General features: G+C 33.3%; 1 protein-coding gene across 2 annotated transcripts in view; it reads left to right on the top strand.

Annotated features, from left to right (window-relative positions):
- LOC131853261 (proton-coupled amino acid transporter-like protein pathetic) overlaps positions 1-20,950 on the top strand; it is a 71,797-nt gene that overhangs the window by 44,100 nt on the left and 6,747 nt on the right. For both annotated transcript variants that reach the window (XM_059204105.1, XM_059204106.1), the window contains exons 2-7: positions 2,961-3,104; positions 12,507-12,590; positions 13,470-13,620; positions 14,999-15,120; positions 18,113-18,197; positions 19,991-20,232. In XM_059204105.1, the coding sequence (XP_059060088.1) occupies positions 3,043-3,104; positions 12,507-12,590; positions 13,470-13,620; positions 14,999-15,120; positions 18,113-18,197; positions 19,991-20,232 (746 nt within the window). In that variant the 5' untranslated portion in view covers positions 2,961-3,042. The remainder of the gene's footprint in view (positions 1-2,960; positions 3,105-12,506; positions 12,591-13,469; positions 13,621-14,998; positions 15,121-18,112; positions 18,198-19,990; positions 20,233-20,950) is intronic.

Here is a 20,950-nt window from a genome sequence, read left to right as displayed (position 1 = left end):
ATTGAAAAGCAAAAAAAAAATATTATCTTCCTAAGTGGGCATATTGGGAGACTGTAAAGCTCACTTAGTACGATGTAAATAAAAAAATAAATAAATAAAATAGGTTACGTTTCTTAGAAATACTAACGGATTCCAATGGACTTAAATCATTATGTTATTTTTGATGACCAACCAAATTATCTCCTTTAATACTACGAGATAATTTGATTAGTTCTCAAATTAGATATTCCTTTTTCTAAAAAAGCAGTTTAAGAGTAAAATTATACATTTTTATATCATTAAGAAAATCTTAAGTAATTAATTATAATATTGTAGCAAAACTTTGGGATATTAATTAACATGTTTGCATAGTTATTTTAATAATGCCATTCAAAATCTCATCAACTTTTACTATATTAAAAAAAAACTAACTAATTCTCATGTGATGACTAAGTAAAAATATAGAGTATTGAGATTATTATTATTATTTCCAAATGTACACACAGACGTAAATGCGTGCATAAATAGTTGTCAATATAGATAAAGACTTATTTGGTTATTTGTAAATTACATTACATAAAACTGTGACATTAGAAGGTTAATAATTAATAGGTTAACATTCGGCAGATCATATTTCGACTCCGTTCGGCAGCAAGCAGATGAGAAAAGAAGCGCATTATAGTTCTTTTCGTAATTATAATAATTAACTGCAAAATAAAATTAATTAATGTATAGTATAGTAAAATTAGATTATATCAGCTTTATTTTTTGTATTGAAATTGTATAAAATTGTTGAATTATTATAATACAACTTCTTGTTGATTATTCGCAGTTTGTTCGCATTATATGTAGTATAGTTATATTTCGCATAATAGTTCATTCGTCTTATATCTAGGTATTCCATTAAGAACCATATTTATTTCTTATGACAGTTGCTGACTCAGCCTTATTATAAATCACCACACTGCCGCAAATAAGACTCAACACAAATAAACAAACGTATATATTACCGTGCTTACACGCAAACAACCTTCTATTACTATATAACGGTATATTGTTTATCAAGAAATTATAAAAAAATATCATAAGTACATATATAGATACATATACTCCCACATTGACATATACAAGGAAGTAAAATGAAGGTTATAGTATAATACTAGTAACTAGTAACTTTATCCTCGTGGAAAAATGTTTCTTTTCTAAATATTTTTTAATGAACTTCGACTAAGTTACTCCTTACAATCTGCGAGTAAAAGTCCGTCAAAATCCACATGTTTCAGAGATTAGTAAGAACAAACAGACAAGCGGTCAATTTTTGTTTTTTAATTGGTACTATGATGTAAATACGATATATATCCATTAGCATTCAATGAATCAATTTAATTTCTTCTTGTTCCCTTAATTTTGTAGCTTATATATTGAAGTATAAGACAACAGTTTTATTTTGTATAAATTAATATTTTTAGTTCTCATGTATTCTCATGTTAAGTGAATTATTCGTAGTTATAACTGAGAATAAAAATCTAAAACCTAAAGTATAAGACATAACAACTTAGGCCTAGGTAATACCAACAACAATGTTGGTAGACGTGCGTAATACACCCAGTAACAATATTGCAATTGTCTATACACTAGAGACTGGAACGAACGAGAATTCAGGTACAATTACATCTGTACACGGTTCAGAAAATATAGCTGGACTTCCAAGTCATTGAACAGAAATTAAAGACATTCGAAGAAAATGTACTGTAATAAAATTTACCACTTGGTAGATTACTCAAATCGTTTCTAGTCTGATTTCCCGTATATTTTATTCTGCTTAGTCTTAACTTCTAAGCTGGAAAGATAAAGTAAGAAATGAAGAAGTATTGCACAGGGTGAAAGAAAAAAGGCAGATATTGAATGCTATAGAAAGTAGAAGAGGAAAAATGTTGGGGCACTTGATACGGCGCGATGTATTTTTGAAACTAACTATTGAGGGAAAGATACAAGGAAAGAGGGGGAGAGGAAGACCAAGGCACAGTTACATCAAACAAATTAAAGACAGAATTGGAGTCGTGTCGTATCAAGGCTTAAAGAGTATGATAGAAGATCGTAGAAAGTGGCAAGAGCTCAGCCGACAAGTGCGTTGCTCTTAAGTTTATGAATGAATGAAGTTTTAACTTCAACCATAGACTCTTCATCTTATATCCTCTCGCTTACACTTAGATTGTGGGATGAACTACTGGCTGAGGTTTTCTCACTAGAGTACAGCATGAGGTTTTTCAACAAGGATAAATTATGTTTCTTAAGGATCGACAACGGGTACAGATATTTAACATACAGACTCACTTTCGCATTTAATTAAATACATTAACTAGCTACTCGCCCTGGCTTGCACGGGTGTACTTGTATTATATTATATGTATAAACCTTCCTCTTGAATCACTCTATCCATTAAAAAATCTGTTGCGTAGTTTTAAAGATTTAAGCATACATAGGGACGAACAGACAGCGACAGCGACTTTGTTTTATACTATGTAGTGATATTGATTATATTATTATATCCAGTTACATGCCCACTGGTACCTTTTACCATCTCACCACTCGCCAATGACAATTCATACCCACACGCTGGAACCTATGTGGTCTCGGACAGTGCGGATTCAGATGAGCTTCCTCCTGCGTACACTTAGATTGTAGTCTAAAAAATAAACGTGTTCAAGAGCTGAGTCGTGGTTTTTGAGTTATTTCATTTATATGTTATTGATATGTACCTTCGAACGTTTTTGTAGGTTAACCGATTATGATTATTTATTTTATATTTTTCATGTACCTCAGAACTTTTTTTAGAACATCCGATTTCGATGATTTAATTTTATTTGAAATATAGTGCTTCTAGATTAAGATATAAATTTGATCCAGTGTTCGTATGTAGTTTGTACTCGTTTTTTCTTTTATGGCTTATACACTAATAATTATTTCATCTTTGTTTACAGATCAAACTGCAGCGATGATATTCATCGGATAACGAAGAGTAATTCAAGAATATTATACCTAGTGTTGATCATACCCTTCATCATGACAAAAGAAAATATGTCAACACCTCCGATTCGAGATGTGGCGGACGCTTATAGTTCCAAGTATGTATAAAAATTATATATAATAAATAACCCTGAACAATTAACACAGCGCCATCTAATCCCACGGTAAGGAGAGCTTGTAATACTTTTTTTTTTGCAAACTCATACATAACATACATAGAAAATATCCAGACCGATACAAACAATAATTTTCATTATGTTTGCACCGTGCGAGGTTTATCGAACCCGCGACTATCGAAAGTAAAGCGGTGTGCTAAACCACTAGACCACTGAAGCAGTCGATATGCTATAGAAAATATATTAATAATAATATAACTGAGCTGATCGTATAATGTTTTTTTTATCCGACTCACTGTTCATAGACCGCCATCTTGTGCCCCACTATCGAAAAATCTAATGTAATAACAATTATAAGATACTATTCCATGTTATTGAAAAAATTAATTTATAATGAACTCACTTAAATCTTTGAGTTATATTTCAACAAAACCAATTATATATGTGTGTATGAATGTCATAAATAACTTAAGAACAATGGATATTATTCAGACTAGGAAAATAAAATCAATAATAGTGCAGACCGCATTACCATCTTTTCTTATTATTTTCGCTACTTTTGTTTATTTTGAACATTATCCTTGTGGTTACGAAGTAAACACAGAATGTATCATTCATTCCTTTTCGTTACTAACACCTTTATAAGACTAGGTGACCCGCGCGACTTCGTCTGCATCATCATTATATGTCGCCCAATATACATAATATCTTTTTAAAAATTTATATTCTATATGTTATTCGGGTGTAGAAACTTTCATCCATATTATTATCTACTAATTTTTAACCCCCTTAAGGGTAAATTATTTAAAAACTTTGAATGTTATATTTATTCGTATTTGATCAACAGCTTCAAAAATAAGTTTCAAGCTTTTAACTTAAAAAATGACGATACTTCCATACCATCTTTCATCCATACTTTCAAAACTCTTACAACCCTTTTTCGCATTCAAAAGTAGCCTATGTCCTTTCTCAGGGTGTAGACTATCTGTGTACCAAATTTCATTTAAATCGGTTCAGTAGTTTTGACGTGAAAGCGAGACAGACAGACAGATAGACAAAGTTACTTTCGCATTTATAATATTAATAAGAATTACGAGAAAACATAAAATAAATCTGTGCAAGGGAAAGATAATTCAATATAAAAACGTATGCCATATCATCTGATTAGCATAGTAACAAAAACCTAATTCGTTTGTCTAATTGGATGGCAAACAAGCTGATTCTATGTCTACGAAGAATAGAACCCACACCCATCGGAAGTATATGCTACACCGCTAAACCACAAAGGCTACTAATGATAGGACATTCTATTAATTGAATAGAAAACACTTTATCATACCAAAACAATTTCTTGTACAAACATGTGAAGGTTATGTGACTTAATTATAATATGCAAATGTATGTACAGCATTACTCAATTTGTTATATTTACCGAGATATCTAATTAAATAACTTCAATCTATTCTGACATTATTAATAAGAATGTATGTCTCTCTGACGTATTTATCTTAATTGATGACAATAATAAAAACTCTGGACAATTAACACAGCGCCATCTATCATATATAAATGATAAAGTTGTCTAGAACTCACAACGCAAGCTGTGCTTACAGTGAGACTAGATGGCGCTGTGTTAATGTCCAGAGTTATTATTATTATCATCAATTTAGATAAATACGTCAGATAGACATACATTCTAATTATGTTAGTATGGATAGAAGTTATTTAATTAGATATATATACGTATATATATATTGTAAATACATCCATACATAATATACATAGAAAATAAAAAGCAGACGAAACCGCGGGTAGTAGTTAGTAAGATATAAAACTGTTGCCTACCTTATCTTATGCATTCTTGACATAGGCTCTTAAAAATATCTATATATATATCCTGCATATAGTATATGCGGGGCCCTCAAACTGAAGCTGTATCCATCAGGGAGAAGTTCAGGCCTTCAGCCGCTCCATAAGCCATACCGCCGGTCTGGAGTGCCGTCTGCACTCGCCCTCTTTCGTTCAATAAAGCTGCGAAGGCCAACTGCTGCATTAGAATAGTTAAAAAAAACTGCTATTTATCTGTGAAAAGGTAACAAACACGCGGACAGTTTGAAATTCATAATATTACTATGAATATTTAATACGAGTAGTAGTAGCAGAGGTAAATAGTGCTTTGTTTGTATAAGAATTACTATATGTTTTTCTACGCATAACAAAACTTCCAATTGACATTTGTGTAAGTAACGCCTAATAATATGACTTCAATTTACTTGTAAATGCAAACAAATGACGTCACTGAATTTAGATAAACACTATGTTTTAAGGATGCATGTCACCGAGTCCTCTCGATAAAAAAGGTGCTATAAAAATCTTCTACAATAGGTAAACTCAATGAAATTTTCTCCATAAAATAGGACAACTAATATCAACACTGCACACTAGTTAGATTTTCTTTAAACTGATTTATTTTATTACTTATATTATATAGAAGTGCACGTAACAGAAAAACTTTATTTTTACGAAATAAATAGACATATTTTTAACTGATTTGAAATAAACAATCAATAGTATAAAATTTGAAATAATGTGCAATACTTTGGAATTATTATTTTCATAATAATGCGAATAAATCCTTTATATTTACTGTAATACTATAATAGACTAAGTCGAGTAGATCGTAATATAAATACAATATATAAGACAAAATTTCGATTGAAAGTATTGCTATCGCGTTTGGTGAAGGGAGAATCTCTCTGAGGGAGATAAAATGAATACTGAATCTACATCGTAATTTAATTGCGTGGACTCAGTCCTCTTAAAATCTGGCACTGCTCTTATGAGAATAAAATCTAAATTGCATCTATACAAAAACCTGTACTAGTTCATACAGAAATAGTATTGAGACCTTTTAGAAATTCGCGCTATTTGATAGTTTGTATTCACACAAATTTTGACATAATATCCTGGATTATAAAGATTATTTATATTGTGTTATGTTATGTTGCGTCGTTAAACTTTCTTTACCTTTTGATTATTTTTTTTTATCTTTTTGATTGTCAATTTTCATTACTCTCAACGCATGAGTGATACAGATACACCAAGGCTACTCGTAGTTAACACGTCATAGTACCAACACGCACGCTAGATATTGTAAAACAAAGTCCCGGCCTGTCTATACGTTCGCGGAAACCTCCAAAACTACAGAAAGATTTTCATGCTGTTTTGTCAATCAATAGATCAATCTTGTTGGCTTTCAATAGATTTACCGTGCAGGTGCCGGGTCCATCGTGTAACAGAGAGGTCAACTCCGAGCAGTTCCTGCAACTTTTCACCCGGGTGTTGTTTTAACCCCCTTTACCAACATACGTTAACACTCACCTTCACTATTCCTGTTTCTCTCCCTGCTCAGCCACACCTGGCAGGAGCCTACTGGTGCTGATTAGTTACACGTTCTAGTATAGAAGTTCTATACTAGAACGTATTTCTGTTCTGCAGTTCTAAACAGGTCAAGATCTATATAATTTGTTAAGGTTTTGTGTAAAATAATTAAAATACCCGTGAAAAGCAAGGACAGGGACAGGTGTCCCTGAATCAAAATTTTTTTAATTTTTTTTTAACAAATATATGGTAAGTGTCGCGAACTCGAATGACATTTGAAAGTAAACAAACATATAATGTTATTCACATATTTTAAAAGCGGTTTTAAGTGAAACAACTTCAGCGAGTGATAATTACCATTGTTTGTATGGAAATGGACACGTCAAATGGTTTTCTTCAATTATATCTTAGGTCAGGATATGAATACAAAAGACTTGACGCCTCTCAGCTGGTAACAAAAATATTAGACGTAGAAACGTATTAAAACGTATTAAACGTGAGTCACGTTGAAACAATTGAAGACAGCATAAATTTCCCGCTTTGTAGAGATATTTGGTTATCATTTATATTTTAAATTTTAACGGCCTCGGTAGTCAAAGGAGTGTAGCACACTGCTTTGCTTCAGATGGTCGCGGGATTGATTCCTCGCACGGTACAAACATTAGTATTCATGAGTATTATTATTTCTATCACTGTGGGTGTTTTCTTTGTATATTACTAGCTACTCGCCCCGCCTTCGCCCGAGTATATATGTATTATACACATAAACCTTCCTCTTGAATCACTCTATCTATTAAAAAAAACCGCTTCAAATCCGTTGCGTAGTTTTAAAGATTTAAGCATATATAGAGACGGACAGACAGCGACAGCGACTTTGTTTTATACTATGTAATGATGAATGTATTTACAAAAAAAGGTATCTAAGTATATATATCAGTTGTCTAGTAACCATAACACGAGTTCAATTTAACTTGGAACTAGATGGCGCTGTGTGAATTGTCCAGGGATATTATATATTTTAAATGTTGTTTTTACTTTCGTTCAAATGTAAATAAAACAATTAATTCACAAAAATACCTTTAATTGTTTTATTTACACTATGTAATGTGGATACTGAACCCAAACACAAAAACAACCGTGTCCCAAATAATGTTTTCATATTACATATTATTTCATTACAGCCTTTTACGTAGAACTCTGTGGTCTAGCGGTTTAGCATACCGCTTTATGTCCGATGGTCGCGGGTTCGATTTCTCGCATGGTACAAAAAAGTTTGAATCGGCCTGGGTGTTTTCTATATATAATATGTATTTACAAAAACAATGTATATATGTATTTATATCAGTTGTCTAGTACCCATAACACAAGCTATGCCTACCTTGGGATTAGATCCTAGAAATAATAGATAAATAGAGTCCTGAAATACTATTTATTTATTATTTTAATACATAAACACTGTGTGTTTTTATGTCAAAAATAAATTAATTAAAGTTAATTCTTAATCAGTATCATGATCATAGAACTGAGTAATTATTTTCAATAATGATTAATTAAATAACTTTATGAAGTTTGTTAATATTAACAACGTAAAGAGAAAACAAAGTTTTACAAAATGATAGTCACTTAAAATTTACTGTACATAATATATTTCATTATGGTAACCTTGATGGTACAGTGATTTAACGTACTGCATCAAATTCGAACGAATTCGATTCGAATCCTACATATTTGCAAATGGCTTGTGTTAGTGTATGCGTTTCTCTAATGTATTATATTGTAAACTAGCTACTCGCCCCGGCTTTGTACGGGTTTACATGTATTATATATATAAACCTTCCTCTTGAATCAGTGTATCTATTAAAAAAAACCGCTTCAAAATCCGTTGCGTAGTTTTAAAGATTTAAGCAGACATAGGGACAGACAGCGAATGCGACTTTGTTTTATACTATGTAATGATGATATTTGTAAATATATAAATATTAGTCCCCTAGTATACATACCTACTACACGTTTTACTTAAGTTTTTTTAATTGGTGTAATGGTGCATCCAGCGCCAACGGTTTACGCTGGCGTGGCAACAGCAGAGGACGATTAGATGAGTATGAGGTCAGATCAGTTAGCCCATCTTGGCAAATTCATCAGGAATTTATCACGATGGTTTCTAGGGGAACCGCGTGAAGGTCAACCTAACATGGCACATAGTTGGCAATGTGTTCATTTGACGGCCTCAGTAGTGTAGCGATTTAGCACACCGCCTTACTACCGACGGTAGCGGCTTCAATCCTCGCACGGTACAAACATGTGTATTTTTGAGTATGATTGTTTGTACCAATCTGGATGTTTTCTATGTATATTGTGTATGTATTTACAAAAAAAAAGTATGTATTTATATCAGTTGTCTAGTACCTACTCCTAACACACAAGCCCTGCTTTGCTTGGGACTAGATTGCGCTCTGTGAATTGTCCTAAAATTCAGTTACAATATAAGTTTTTAATATAAGTTTTTGTATAGTTAATTAAGGTTTGATTCCTCACATGATGCAAACACTTGACCTGATATTCATGAGTATTATTGTTTGATCTATTGTTCTGGATATTTTCTACATATATTATAGATGTATTCACAAAAACCTGTATTTAAGTAGATCTCTCAATTGTCTAATACTATGGATTCTACATAAGCTCTGTTTATTTTGGAACTCATGTTATATACCTATCATGTTATATATATATATATATATGTATATATGAATATATTTCTTTTCTATCAGTTATTTAGTACCCATAACAGAAGATCTGCGTACCTGCGGACTGAACGGCTATGTGAATTGACTTGACATATTATTATTATTGCAATATCTCAATACATTGCCAAGTTCCTGAACTTTTGCATTAAAACCAATCAGTTCAATATGATTGTCTCAGCCGCGATCGCTTACTCGTTTAAAAATATCGAACACTTGACATATATGCATCTTAACGAAATGATGCAATGAAAAATAGATGTTTCATCATAACACGCAACGTTCCTTGAATTGGGGTTAAATTGATGGCTGGCGGGCGTCACAGGACAACTGATATAACCTCTGATCGGCGAATATACGCCATTTATCAACGAAAGTGACGAAACGTGTAATTTATTTCTTGTCACGCGATTGTTAAAACAGCAGTGTAAATAGTGCATAATGCACTCAATGCCATCATTTCCCATTGCGCCCCGACGACTCGTTATACTGAAGAGATTGAGGTATTTTGATTGTATATTATTATCATTAATCGTTTACGAGTACATTTGTAATTTAAATTTACTGCCCGGTGATGTTAAACGTAGATAATATACTATTGTATCAGCCCACTATTTGATTAAATAAGTATAATGGACAATTCACACAACGTCATCTAGTCCCAATGTAGGTAGAGATTGTGTTTTAGGTAGGACAACTGATATAAATATTTAGATATTTTTTTTAGATATATACATAATGTACACAGAAAATACCAAGAAAACATATATATGAATACAAATGTTTGTACCGTGCGAGGAATCGAACCCGCGACCATAGGAAGTAAAGCGGTGTGCTAAACCGTTAGACTACCGAGGCCATCAAAATATGCCAAATGTGATCATGTCAAGTATTACGTTCACCATTGCGTGTATATAACAGTGCAACTTTATGAGGGGAGAGCATTATTAGTAATGGAAACAAATGACGTTACTATGTTTTACTACAAATGCATCATGTCAGGTCGGCCTTTAAGTGTCCACGTGTTTATAATCACTTCCTGGAAACTATTAATTCCTGGTGAATATTTCACGATGGGCTGACTGATTTGACCCCCATACTGACCCTATGCTTCACTAGTACCTCGTATGCATATACAATTTTTTTATGGATGATAATAGAATGGTAGATCCGCCTGCGCTGACGGTTTACTCCGGAAAGCACTAGTGGAGAAATGATACATAGGTTGGGCATGAGGACAGGTCAGTTAGCTCATCGTGGTAAATTCAGCAGGAATTTAAAATAATGACTTCCAGGGGGTACCGCGTGGAGGTCAACCTAACATTGCATATTGTTTGCAATGTGTCATTAGTCCACATTACTAACAATCACCTTGCCCTCTTCATATACTGTCCAACCGGGATCACCGTTCAGCCGTTTGGTCTGTTTGTAATGTTGAAATAACCGTTTTTTACTACATGCATATGAATATAAATACGTTACATACACCAAAAAAAATTTTTTTTAACAATTTTTGTCTGTCTGTTTGTTCCGGCTAATCTCAGAAATGGCTGAACCGATTTTGACGGAATTTTTTTGGCAGGTAGCTTATGTAATAAGGAGTAACTTAGGCTACTTTTATTTAAAAAAATGAATTTAAATTCGACGCGGACGAAGTCGCGGGAACAGCTAGTAATAGAATATATCTCTAATTACCCCATTTTCGACGATAGCCGTAAGGATATATAAATAATTTAAGTACAAATTAAGCCATAGTTGGCTAATTCCGCAATTAATTCAATCGGAACACCTGAGCTTTGTAACGATCACTTGTCTTATTCTAGAATCATTTAGATAATTATAATTAATGAGTCGATCGCCTTGGAATGCTTTGCTTGTTCATACTTCGTGTGTGAGCGCAGTTCCCTTCCAGCCCCTGTTTTCTTAAGGAACATGTTATAATTCGGATTATTTTCATGAGCCCGACTGAATAGGGGACAGGGAATTATTAATAATGGGGACTGATGACCCATTGCTAGCAAAGTACCATGTCAGGTTGACCTCCACGCGGTTCTATTGGAAACCATAGTGATAAATTCCTGGGGAATTTACCACGAAGGGGTAACTGATCTGACCTCATGCTTATCCTACCATCCTCCACTGGACCTCATGCTTATCCTACCATCCTCCACTGGTGCCCCGCTAGCGTAAAGCGTTAGCGTAGGGGGGTGAAAGATACGATTACCATCCATTAAAAAACTCTTTTGAATAAAAGTGTATATGTACGAGAGAATATTTTTATCCGACTGGTCGGGAGATTGTCAGATCTATCAGGTTAAGGTTGTAGGAGTCATTTGATTTAACGTGGTTTAGCACGCCACTTTACATTTGATGATTTCAGGTTCTATTCCACTCATGATACAAACATTTGTATTAATGACTATTTGTATTGGTCGCGTTTACTATGTACATATATACTTTTTGGTGAGATATGGCAGTAAAATTATTGGGTACGAAGCCATGACACCTTAGTACTTTTGGACGGCAAAGTGTGGTAGCACAGGCGTCACATGATGATGTGACGTCAGTGTTGCTTTTCATGTATATTGGCGGCGGTTGCCATTTATCGTGAGTCATCGCTTGTTTACCATTCTATTCTCTACATAATAATGTACCTAATCAAATCAAAACATCTCTATTCATGTAGGCCTATTAGAGGCTCTTGTGATTTGTGAAATGTACCGTCAGTTCGTAGTACTTTCGAGCTAAAAAGTGTTTACAAAAAACAACATTGACTGACAAAAAACTCAGGGTTCTTTTTAAATAAGCTTGTATGTGATTACAAAAATACAGTTCCATTTTTAAATTCAATTAGGCAGTATATAGTGACTAGTGAATAGCATATGCTATTGGATTTTTGCCAAAACGAAATAATTTAATCAGTAGCCGTGACCCTAAGGGTATTGGTACCGCTTCACTCAAGGCACTCGTATCTACTTGTTAAATATAAAATTACTACTAACCTATCGAGATTGCTTGTATTTATAAAAAAATCACTAGTGCCTGTTTTACCTCCATCCCGCTCTCGAACGTGTGCCGCTGCAAGCTCGCTCGCGAAAGAGTTTTACAGAAAACCAATTTTAATTCTCACCGCGGATTCCACTTTTTAATTCGTAAGTGATGCTTACAGAATAGCTCTTTAAGAAGATCAACCTAATTCCACAAGCATCGTAAATAATTAAATTTCTACAAACTATTTTTTTTTTGTTATTATTTACAGAGTGGAGCTAGCGTGTAACGGTTCCAGAGAAGACTTAGAGCCATATGTACCATCAGAGCACAGACCATTGGCATCAAATACATCGTAAGTGTTCGTTTAATATTACACAGCATGAGTCTGAAACGGTATACATGTCAAAAAGCAGAAAAATATATATGAATCTGAACCATAGGCACTTAGAAACAAAGATCAAATCTGAAAATCATAAACTCATCATGCAAAATTGGTAACATGTCCGCAACGTTATGTATGTATATTATTTTATTATAGAAATTTATATATATTTTACCTAATATATATTTTTTTGACATTTCTCATTTATGTTAGTGCACCGCCAATAATCTTTCTCTGCGCCACTCATGGTTGACTGGTACGCCGCAAGGTGTTAAGTTCGCCATATGTTCACATTATTTTTGTGCATTGAAGTTAAATAAATAAGATAAAATAAATAAATATATTGTATGAAATTTTTAAAACTATATTCAATTTTCCTCTTTGCGTCTTGTGGAAGTTTGTGCAATTTTATAAACACTATCACTGACCTGAAGCAGACTGAAGTCTTGGTATACTACCTGTACCTTTGTATGAAATAAGAATCCAGATGTTTGCATACTTTATACATATAACATCTCTAGTTTTTAAGTCTTAAAACAAGTTATAATAATTATAGTACCTAATGTTAGCTATTACCTCACTATGTTTATACAGAAAGGTCTAGTTTCATCTTTTTGAAAATAGATGGCGCTCTATCGTTTTTTTAATTATTTATTCAAATCAAGTCAAACTATCTTTATTCTTGTGGATCTTATATAATAATGTACCGTCAGTTCGATGTGCATTCGAGCTGAGTAGAAACTTAGCTCTTATTCTTTTCAAATGAGAATGAACCTACATGTTTATAAAATACATATTCATTTTTAAATTCAAATTTGGAATATTATCAAATTACTATATCGTTTTTAGGAGTTTTGGTGCCTTGGCGCATTTACTGAAAGCCTCTCTAGGCTCCGGTGTGCTGGCTATGCCCCTTGCCTTCAAGAGTGCTGGACTGGTGGTCGGAAGCATCGGCACCATACTTATCGGGTTTATTTGCGCACACGCTATCAATATACTGGTAAGTCACACTTGTAGAGTAGCGGGTTAAAGTCAAATTCGTTTATTATTGATATAGACTATTTTAAGCAATTACTACACTACACTACTATGGTTGAGGGTTTGATGTAATTTTCGTTGCACATATATTATTATATACCCAATATAATTAAATACTCAGGACAATGTTTATATGTCTGGTTGTTTTTAAAGTATATTATATATTATTTACAAATAAGTGTATTTGAATATGTCTATTAGTTGTTTAATGCCTATAAGACTAGCTAATCTTAACTATGAAATAGATGGTGCTGTTTTAATTGACCAAGGTTATTATTATAGCCTATATGTAATTCTGATGTGTAAACTATATTACTGTAAAGTTTCATCAAAATCCGTTCAGTAGTTTTTACGTGAAAGAGTAACAAACATTCATCCATACACAAACTTTCGCGTTTATAATACTAGTAAGATATACTGAATTGAACTGAATATTTTTTTTATATTTGCACCGACTATCATAACAATTTTTATTATTACCATAAATTCATTATACATATATACATATATATAAACATATATATATAAAGTTTCACAAAAAAGAACCTCCAGTTAGTACAACCACAAACTAACCTTCTGCTCTCTAAAAAGAGAACAATTTCATAAATAATCATATTACGTGTAGTCCATAGTATGTTGAGTTTAGCAAAGTTTCTCAAAAGCCACTAAATTGTATTCACTCATGACAAACCGACCGACATTCCCTTTTGGCCAACGAATAATGAACGTACATTTTAGTTTCCGTCTAACGGCCCATTACCGCATAGCTAACCTGAATTATTCCCAAGCACATTGCTACCATCTTTATCTCCGCCATTGTTTTCATTTATTTCCTAACTATTATAATATTTTAAACGATTACATAACACTACAATTCTGTTGTAGAATTGTGCGTTGTGATCCAAAGGTCTACCCAGACTCATTGGGTCAAAGTTGGCATTTGAACTTGAAATTTTTCTATTTCTTAACTACTTGGTGTTACTTTTTGTCAGTAATATATTATGTTATCTGTGGTAATAATAATATATCAGTATCTCACAGCGTCTTCTAGTCCCAAGCTAAGAAAAGTTTATATGATGAGTCCTAGATAATTAATATAAAATATACATTTTTTTTGTCAATACACACATAATATACTTAGAAAATATCCATACTCACACACATACACAATCTCATAATTATAAATGTTTGTACCTTGCGAGGAATAAAACCGCCACCATAGAAATCAAGGCAGTGTGCTAAACCGCTAGACCACTGAGGTAGTCAAATTCTCATTCTCAGTATTGATCAATCAATATAAAAAAAACAGTATTAGTCAAAATGTAATTATAATTTTTCAGGTGAAGACATCTCAACAGCTGTGTGTGGAAGCCAAGAAGCCTTCTTTAGGTTATGCAGAAACGTGCGAACTCGTTTTCCAAAATGGACCGAAACCAATTCAAAGATTTGCTCCATTTGCAAGGTAAGCAATGTTAAAACATTATCGTCATAACTGAGTTAAATATATGTCCATTTTTACTTGGATAAAAGCAAACAGGTACTGTGAGAATAGAATAGAATAGAATAGTATAGAATAGAAAATTCTTTATTCAAATAAATTTAATTTCAGTTCATCATATTTTGAATAAACATCACAATTTTGTCAATCTACCGCACGTTCGGAAAGCCGTCTCATTACATGAAGAATTAATTAGAAACTTGCGTGTTTCTCTGTTAAATAATCGAACTTTACATTTTTAAGTCGAAATGTGTGAATACAAACTACTAGCACTAATTTATTAGAGTCAAATTTTAAATACACAATCAGTTGTATTGATTAAAGCAGACGAGAAGTTCTTATAAACAACACTAGTTCACGAGTATGACGTAAGAGCCAGCTATCACTACGCTCGACCATATTTTAGCGTGAGACTCCTAAAATCAAAATCAAAATTAAAAATCGTTTATTCATATACATCATTTTAACCACTTATATACGTCAAGTTTGTTGTACTAATATTCGTATCCCTGCCATCCAGTTTAGTACACAGATTCAATTGAGAACTAGCAAGTAACTCAACTGGATTTATTTATTTTTAAAAGCCAAGTTTATCTACATTGTATGGGTGTCTGTGTCTACTCATTAAAGACTGCAAATCCGGATGACACTGTACCTTCGCTTTGTTTATAAGGCTTAAAGCCCCCCCCCCTACCTTTCTTAAGAAAACTCAACTTCTCGAGCTATCCACGGGCCCCGGGCTTTTCGGTCCTATCTCTGCAAGTAGGGTTGGCTTCCGACCGGGTTACCCCGAATTTATCCTAGTTTAGAGGAGAGGAGAGCGTCCTGGGTAATGTAATTATTTTAGGTTTAATATTAAACTATAATAACTTGTGTATTATTTTAAGAACAAAAAATATCGAACTGTAATAACATTCTGTTTTGTAAGGTACATTTAAAAGGATGAAAAAAAATTACTACATTTAATTTTAAGCCGAAAAACAAGAAGATTTTTTATATTTTATGTTTTAAAAAATCTGTAGACATGTCCGGGTTCTGGACTCTAACATCCGGGGTTTTAACGCGTCTTGTCCTGATTTCTAAATTTTAGAGATGGCAACCCTACTTTTCAATTTAAGATATTTAAATTATATAAAATTATATATGATATATATATATTTATATATATATTATATAAAATATAAACTAAAATAAATTACCCATAAGTGCAACCTCGCTTATAAACATGAACAGCATCAGAGAAAAAGATTGTGCCCTCATCTGTTGGTATTTTGTTGCACTAAGATGTCATGAGAGTTAAGGCAATAAAATTATAACGCACAGAGATGCACTGTAATTACTGCCTTAATTCACAAAATCACCCGAGTTAATTTTTTTTTTAATTTGCGGTTTTGGCCTATTATCAGTTGCTAAGACTTGTAGCGACCTACAGAGATCTATTGTGCTCGCCATATTTCAAAGTTCGCTACCTAGACCCGTAGGACAAGAATTGAAGGATATTCCTAGCAGCGATGGTTTTTATCTCCTCAGGATAGAGTGTATACTTTCCAAAAGAGATATTTCGTTTATGCATGAGTGGGCTACAACCACATAGGATGTGTAGTGGCGTTTCCTCGTCAGTTTGGCAAAATCTGCAGATTTTTGTTAAGCTAAATATCACTTACAAAGTAAGGCTGTAGAAATAGGTGAGAAAGAAATGAAACAATCGATGATTATGATGAATAAAGATATTAATAATAACCGTATAGAATGTCAATGCATTCGACAGTTATAAAATTTGTTCTTATTTCAGACATTTCTTGCAAAAGTGTGGTAGTAACGGTAATGTAAATAAAATAGACCCTCAACTAATAATAAAAATGTATATTAAGAAAAGTTGCTGAAATTGATACTAGAAAATATTATATAGAATTATAGCTGTATTTTTTTTTTGTTTGTTTTTTCCCCTTTTTAGGGAAAGGCAAAAGTACTCATCCCATACAGCCATTGTCTTCAGTAATATTTTTTATATATTTTTTTTTTCTAATAATTGTCTTCAGAAGTTACAAATCTTGAAAAGTTGATATAACGTACTCGAAAATGGGTTTGTCTATGTGGCGAGTGTCGGATGACGTGAAAATATTTTATAGGTGAAATATGTAACGTGTCTTGAAAAGAAGTAATGATGTGAAATGATCATCATACAAATATATACATTACACCATAAAAGTATTACTTGTGTATTCTTGCAAAATACCATATAGAAAATTGAATTTTTCCTGTAACTTATTCTCGCGCTCGAATCCCGATAAATATTATTTCCAAGAGATATAATTCGATTTGAAATAACAATGTTCATTCTTCCTCCAGCATATTTCATTTCAAAGAATCGGTGTTGTTCAGTAAACTCTGTTCGCGTGCATCGATGCATCTTATCACACTCGGAATGATAGAATAATCGAGTTATAAAAGCGTATATCACGAGCTGAGCCCGCAAAATTGTATTCATGTATGCTTTTTGGTTGGAAATTCATTTAGTCTTGTATAGCCAATAAAACTATTGGACTGTGATTAATATGTATAACATAAAAACTATTGTAATAATATTAATAATAATAATAATGTAAAAATAAAACATACAACAATGATAATAATAATCTCAGTACAATTCACACAGCGCCCTCTAGACCCAAGTTAAGCTAGCTAAAGCCTGTGTTATGAGTACTAGATAACTGATACACATTGTTTTTTTTTGTAAATACATATATATTATACAAAGAAAACACCCAGACTGATATAAGTAATCGTACTCATAAATACAAATGTTTGTGCCGTGTGAGGAATCGAACCCGCGACCATCGGAAGTAAGGCGTGGTGTTAAACCGCTAGACTACCGAGACTGTCAAATATACTTATACAACTATAAAAAAATATGTACATAACTACAACTCTAATATTGTTCTACCATTTTTTCCAGAGAACTAGCTGACTGGGCGTTAGGCTTGACTCACATGGGCGCGTGCTGCGTATACGTGGTAGTCATAGCTGAATCATTTAAGCAGGTATGTAGTTTAAACATTTAGTTTTAGATACATTCAATAATATACCATGACAATGGTATATTATTGAATGTATCTAAAACTAAATCTATGCTTGTACATTCTCCATATATGAAAGATATTAACAAGTCAATTAGAATAGTCGGCCACTCGTATCAATGTCTTCACAATAGTAAAATACAATGTAATTGTGAACATATCGAGATGGTGAATGAATATAAATATTTAGGGATCACAATAGACTGTAGTTTTAACTGGAAAATACATATAAACAATATATGTAATAAATTAAGATATGTTTTGTGTAAGTTCATCCAGCTTAAATATGTAGTTAGTAGGTCGATATTGTTTTCCTTTTATTGGGCAGTGGCAGACGCGGTATTAAGTTATGGTCTGGCGGCGTGTGGTTGTACCTTTCGTACCTATCTTGATAAATTGTATAACATACAATACTGCAAAGCAGTTTGGCGATAATTGTAAAAACAAATTGTATATATGTAATACTTATATATAAAATAATAAAAAAAAAAACAATAGTAAAAAAATTATATTACCTAAATAGTAATAGTTAACCAATAGATATTCGTACCTGCTCCCGTAACAATCGGAGATTCTACACTCGAAATTGTCGATCACTACGTATACTTAGGGCAAACTATCCAGCTAGGTAGATCCAATTTCGAGAAAGAGGTCAATCGTCGAATCCAACTCGGATGGGCAGCGTTCGGGAAGCTCCGATATATCTTTTCGTCCAAATTTCCGCAGTGTCTCAAGACGAAGGTTTACGACCAATGTGTGTTGCCAGTGATGACTTACGGAACAGAGACGTGGTCGCTAACTATGGGCCCCATCAACAAGCTCAGAGTCACTCAGAGGGCAATGGAGAGGGCTATGCTCGGAGTTTCTCTGCGTGATCGAATCAGAAATGAGGAGATCCGCAGAAGAACCAGAGTGACCGACATAGCCAGAAGAATTGCGACTTTGAAGTGGCAATGGGCAGGGCACATAGCTCGTAGGACAGATGGCCGTTGGGGCAGTAAAGTCCTCGAGTGGCGACCACGGACCGGAAGACGCAGCGTGGGAAGGCCTCCAGCAAGGTGGACCGACGATCTGGTCAAGATCGCGGGAAGGCATTGGATGCGAGCAGCGTAGGACTGATCGTCGTGGAGATCTTTGGGGGAGGCCTATGTCCAGCAGTGGACGTCTTCCGGGCTGCGATGATGAATAGTTAACCAAATAGTATGAAGCATATATATGTATTATAATGGAAGTGACCAACAAGCTGACATACGACAGTTCGTCTGATGATAAATGGCAATCATCGCACTTATACAATAACAACTATTGCATCATCAATATGATGACTGTGTTACACCACATGAAAAGCCACCTCGAAAGACTAAGAGTTACGCCTCTGGTTGCCTTTAATGTTTAAAGGTATAATTTAGGATGGAAACTTTTACTTTGACATACTTTTTAGTTCGAAAAAGAAATAGAAATAATCTTTAATAATAGTCACATTTTTTTATTCTACCACTCAGTCAGAACACATACTCGTCACAAGAAACTTATGTTTTGCTCTTTTATAAATAAGTGTAATTATTTATAAAAGAGCAAAACATAAGAAGTAAGAGGCATGCGATAATCAACATAGAAACCGCTACGTGAGTGCGTAGCGGTTCCTAGTGCAATCAGATAATATTTTCAGCGCTATGAATTTTAAGTTTTCTCTACAAAAAACATTATTATCGCTTATTATTTTCTCTATGCAATCTAAGTGCAATTTTTCTTTACAGATATCAGACGTATATGGTGGTCCCAGTTGGACAGTGACCGTATACTGTGCTATGACGCTCGTCATACTCGTTCCACTGACGCAGATTACCAAGTTGAAGTACTTAGTACCCTTCTCGGCGTTAGCTAACTTCGTGTGGCTGGGATCTATACTTATATCTCTGTATTACTGCTTGCGAGACCCACCGAAAGTATCGGAGAGGAATTTAGCAACGTCCATTACAGGAGTGCCTAACTTCATAAGGTAAGTTTCATGCTGGCATAATATTAATACTAGATTTAAAGACAAACTTGCTATTTCTAAGTATTGTTTAGAAAAGGTAAAAGGGTCTTTTATAGGAATGGGTATAAAAATTTACAATAAAATACCAAAGGATATACTGGAATTACCCTTAAATAAATTCGAAACGTTTGTTAAATCATTCAGTAAATATGATTTAACAAACGTCATTCAGCAAAGCTCAATAAATATGATTACTTGAATGACGTTTGTTAAATCATATTTACTGAGCAAAGCTCAATAAATATGATTACTTGAATGACGAGCGTGCATGGCAATAATTGTTCATGCACGGGATTTTCATTTAAAGTTAGACATAGATAACTATATAAATAAACATTGTAAATAAACTGGATTAAAAAAAGAAGTTCATTTTAGTTCCTTGCCAGTTCTCCTCAATTGGATCCGTATACTAAATTGGACGGTAGGGAAAAAAATGACGTTCATAAGAGGCTTAAATGTGCTAATAATAATAAATTATTTTTGATATTTGAATGTTTGTCTTACTAATATATATATTATAAATACGAATGTTTGTGAATATAAATGGATATATGTTACTATTTCACACAAATACTACTGAACGGTACGATAATTTTGCGCTGCAAGGATAACATTTTAAATGCGAATCCTGAAAGTCATTAGTATATATGTGTTTTTTCAAAGAGGACCCACCTCCTTT

Source organism: Achroia grisella, unplaced genomic scaffold (assembly GCF_030625045.1).
Source record: "Achroia grisella isolate CSIRO2021 unplaced genomic scaffold, CSIRO_AGI_Agris_v1 utg900, whole genome shotgun sequence".
NCBI lineage: Eukaryota > Metazoa > Arthropoda > Insecta > Lepidoptera > Pyralidae > Achroia > Achroia grisella.
The sequence above is the reverse complement of the archived record's forward strand: the minus strand, read 5'-3'. Positions and strand labels throughout refer to the sequence as shown.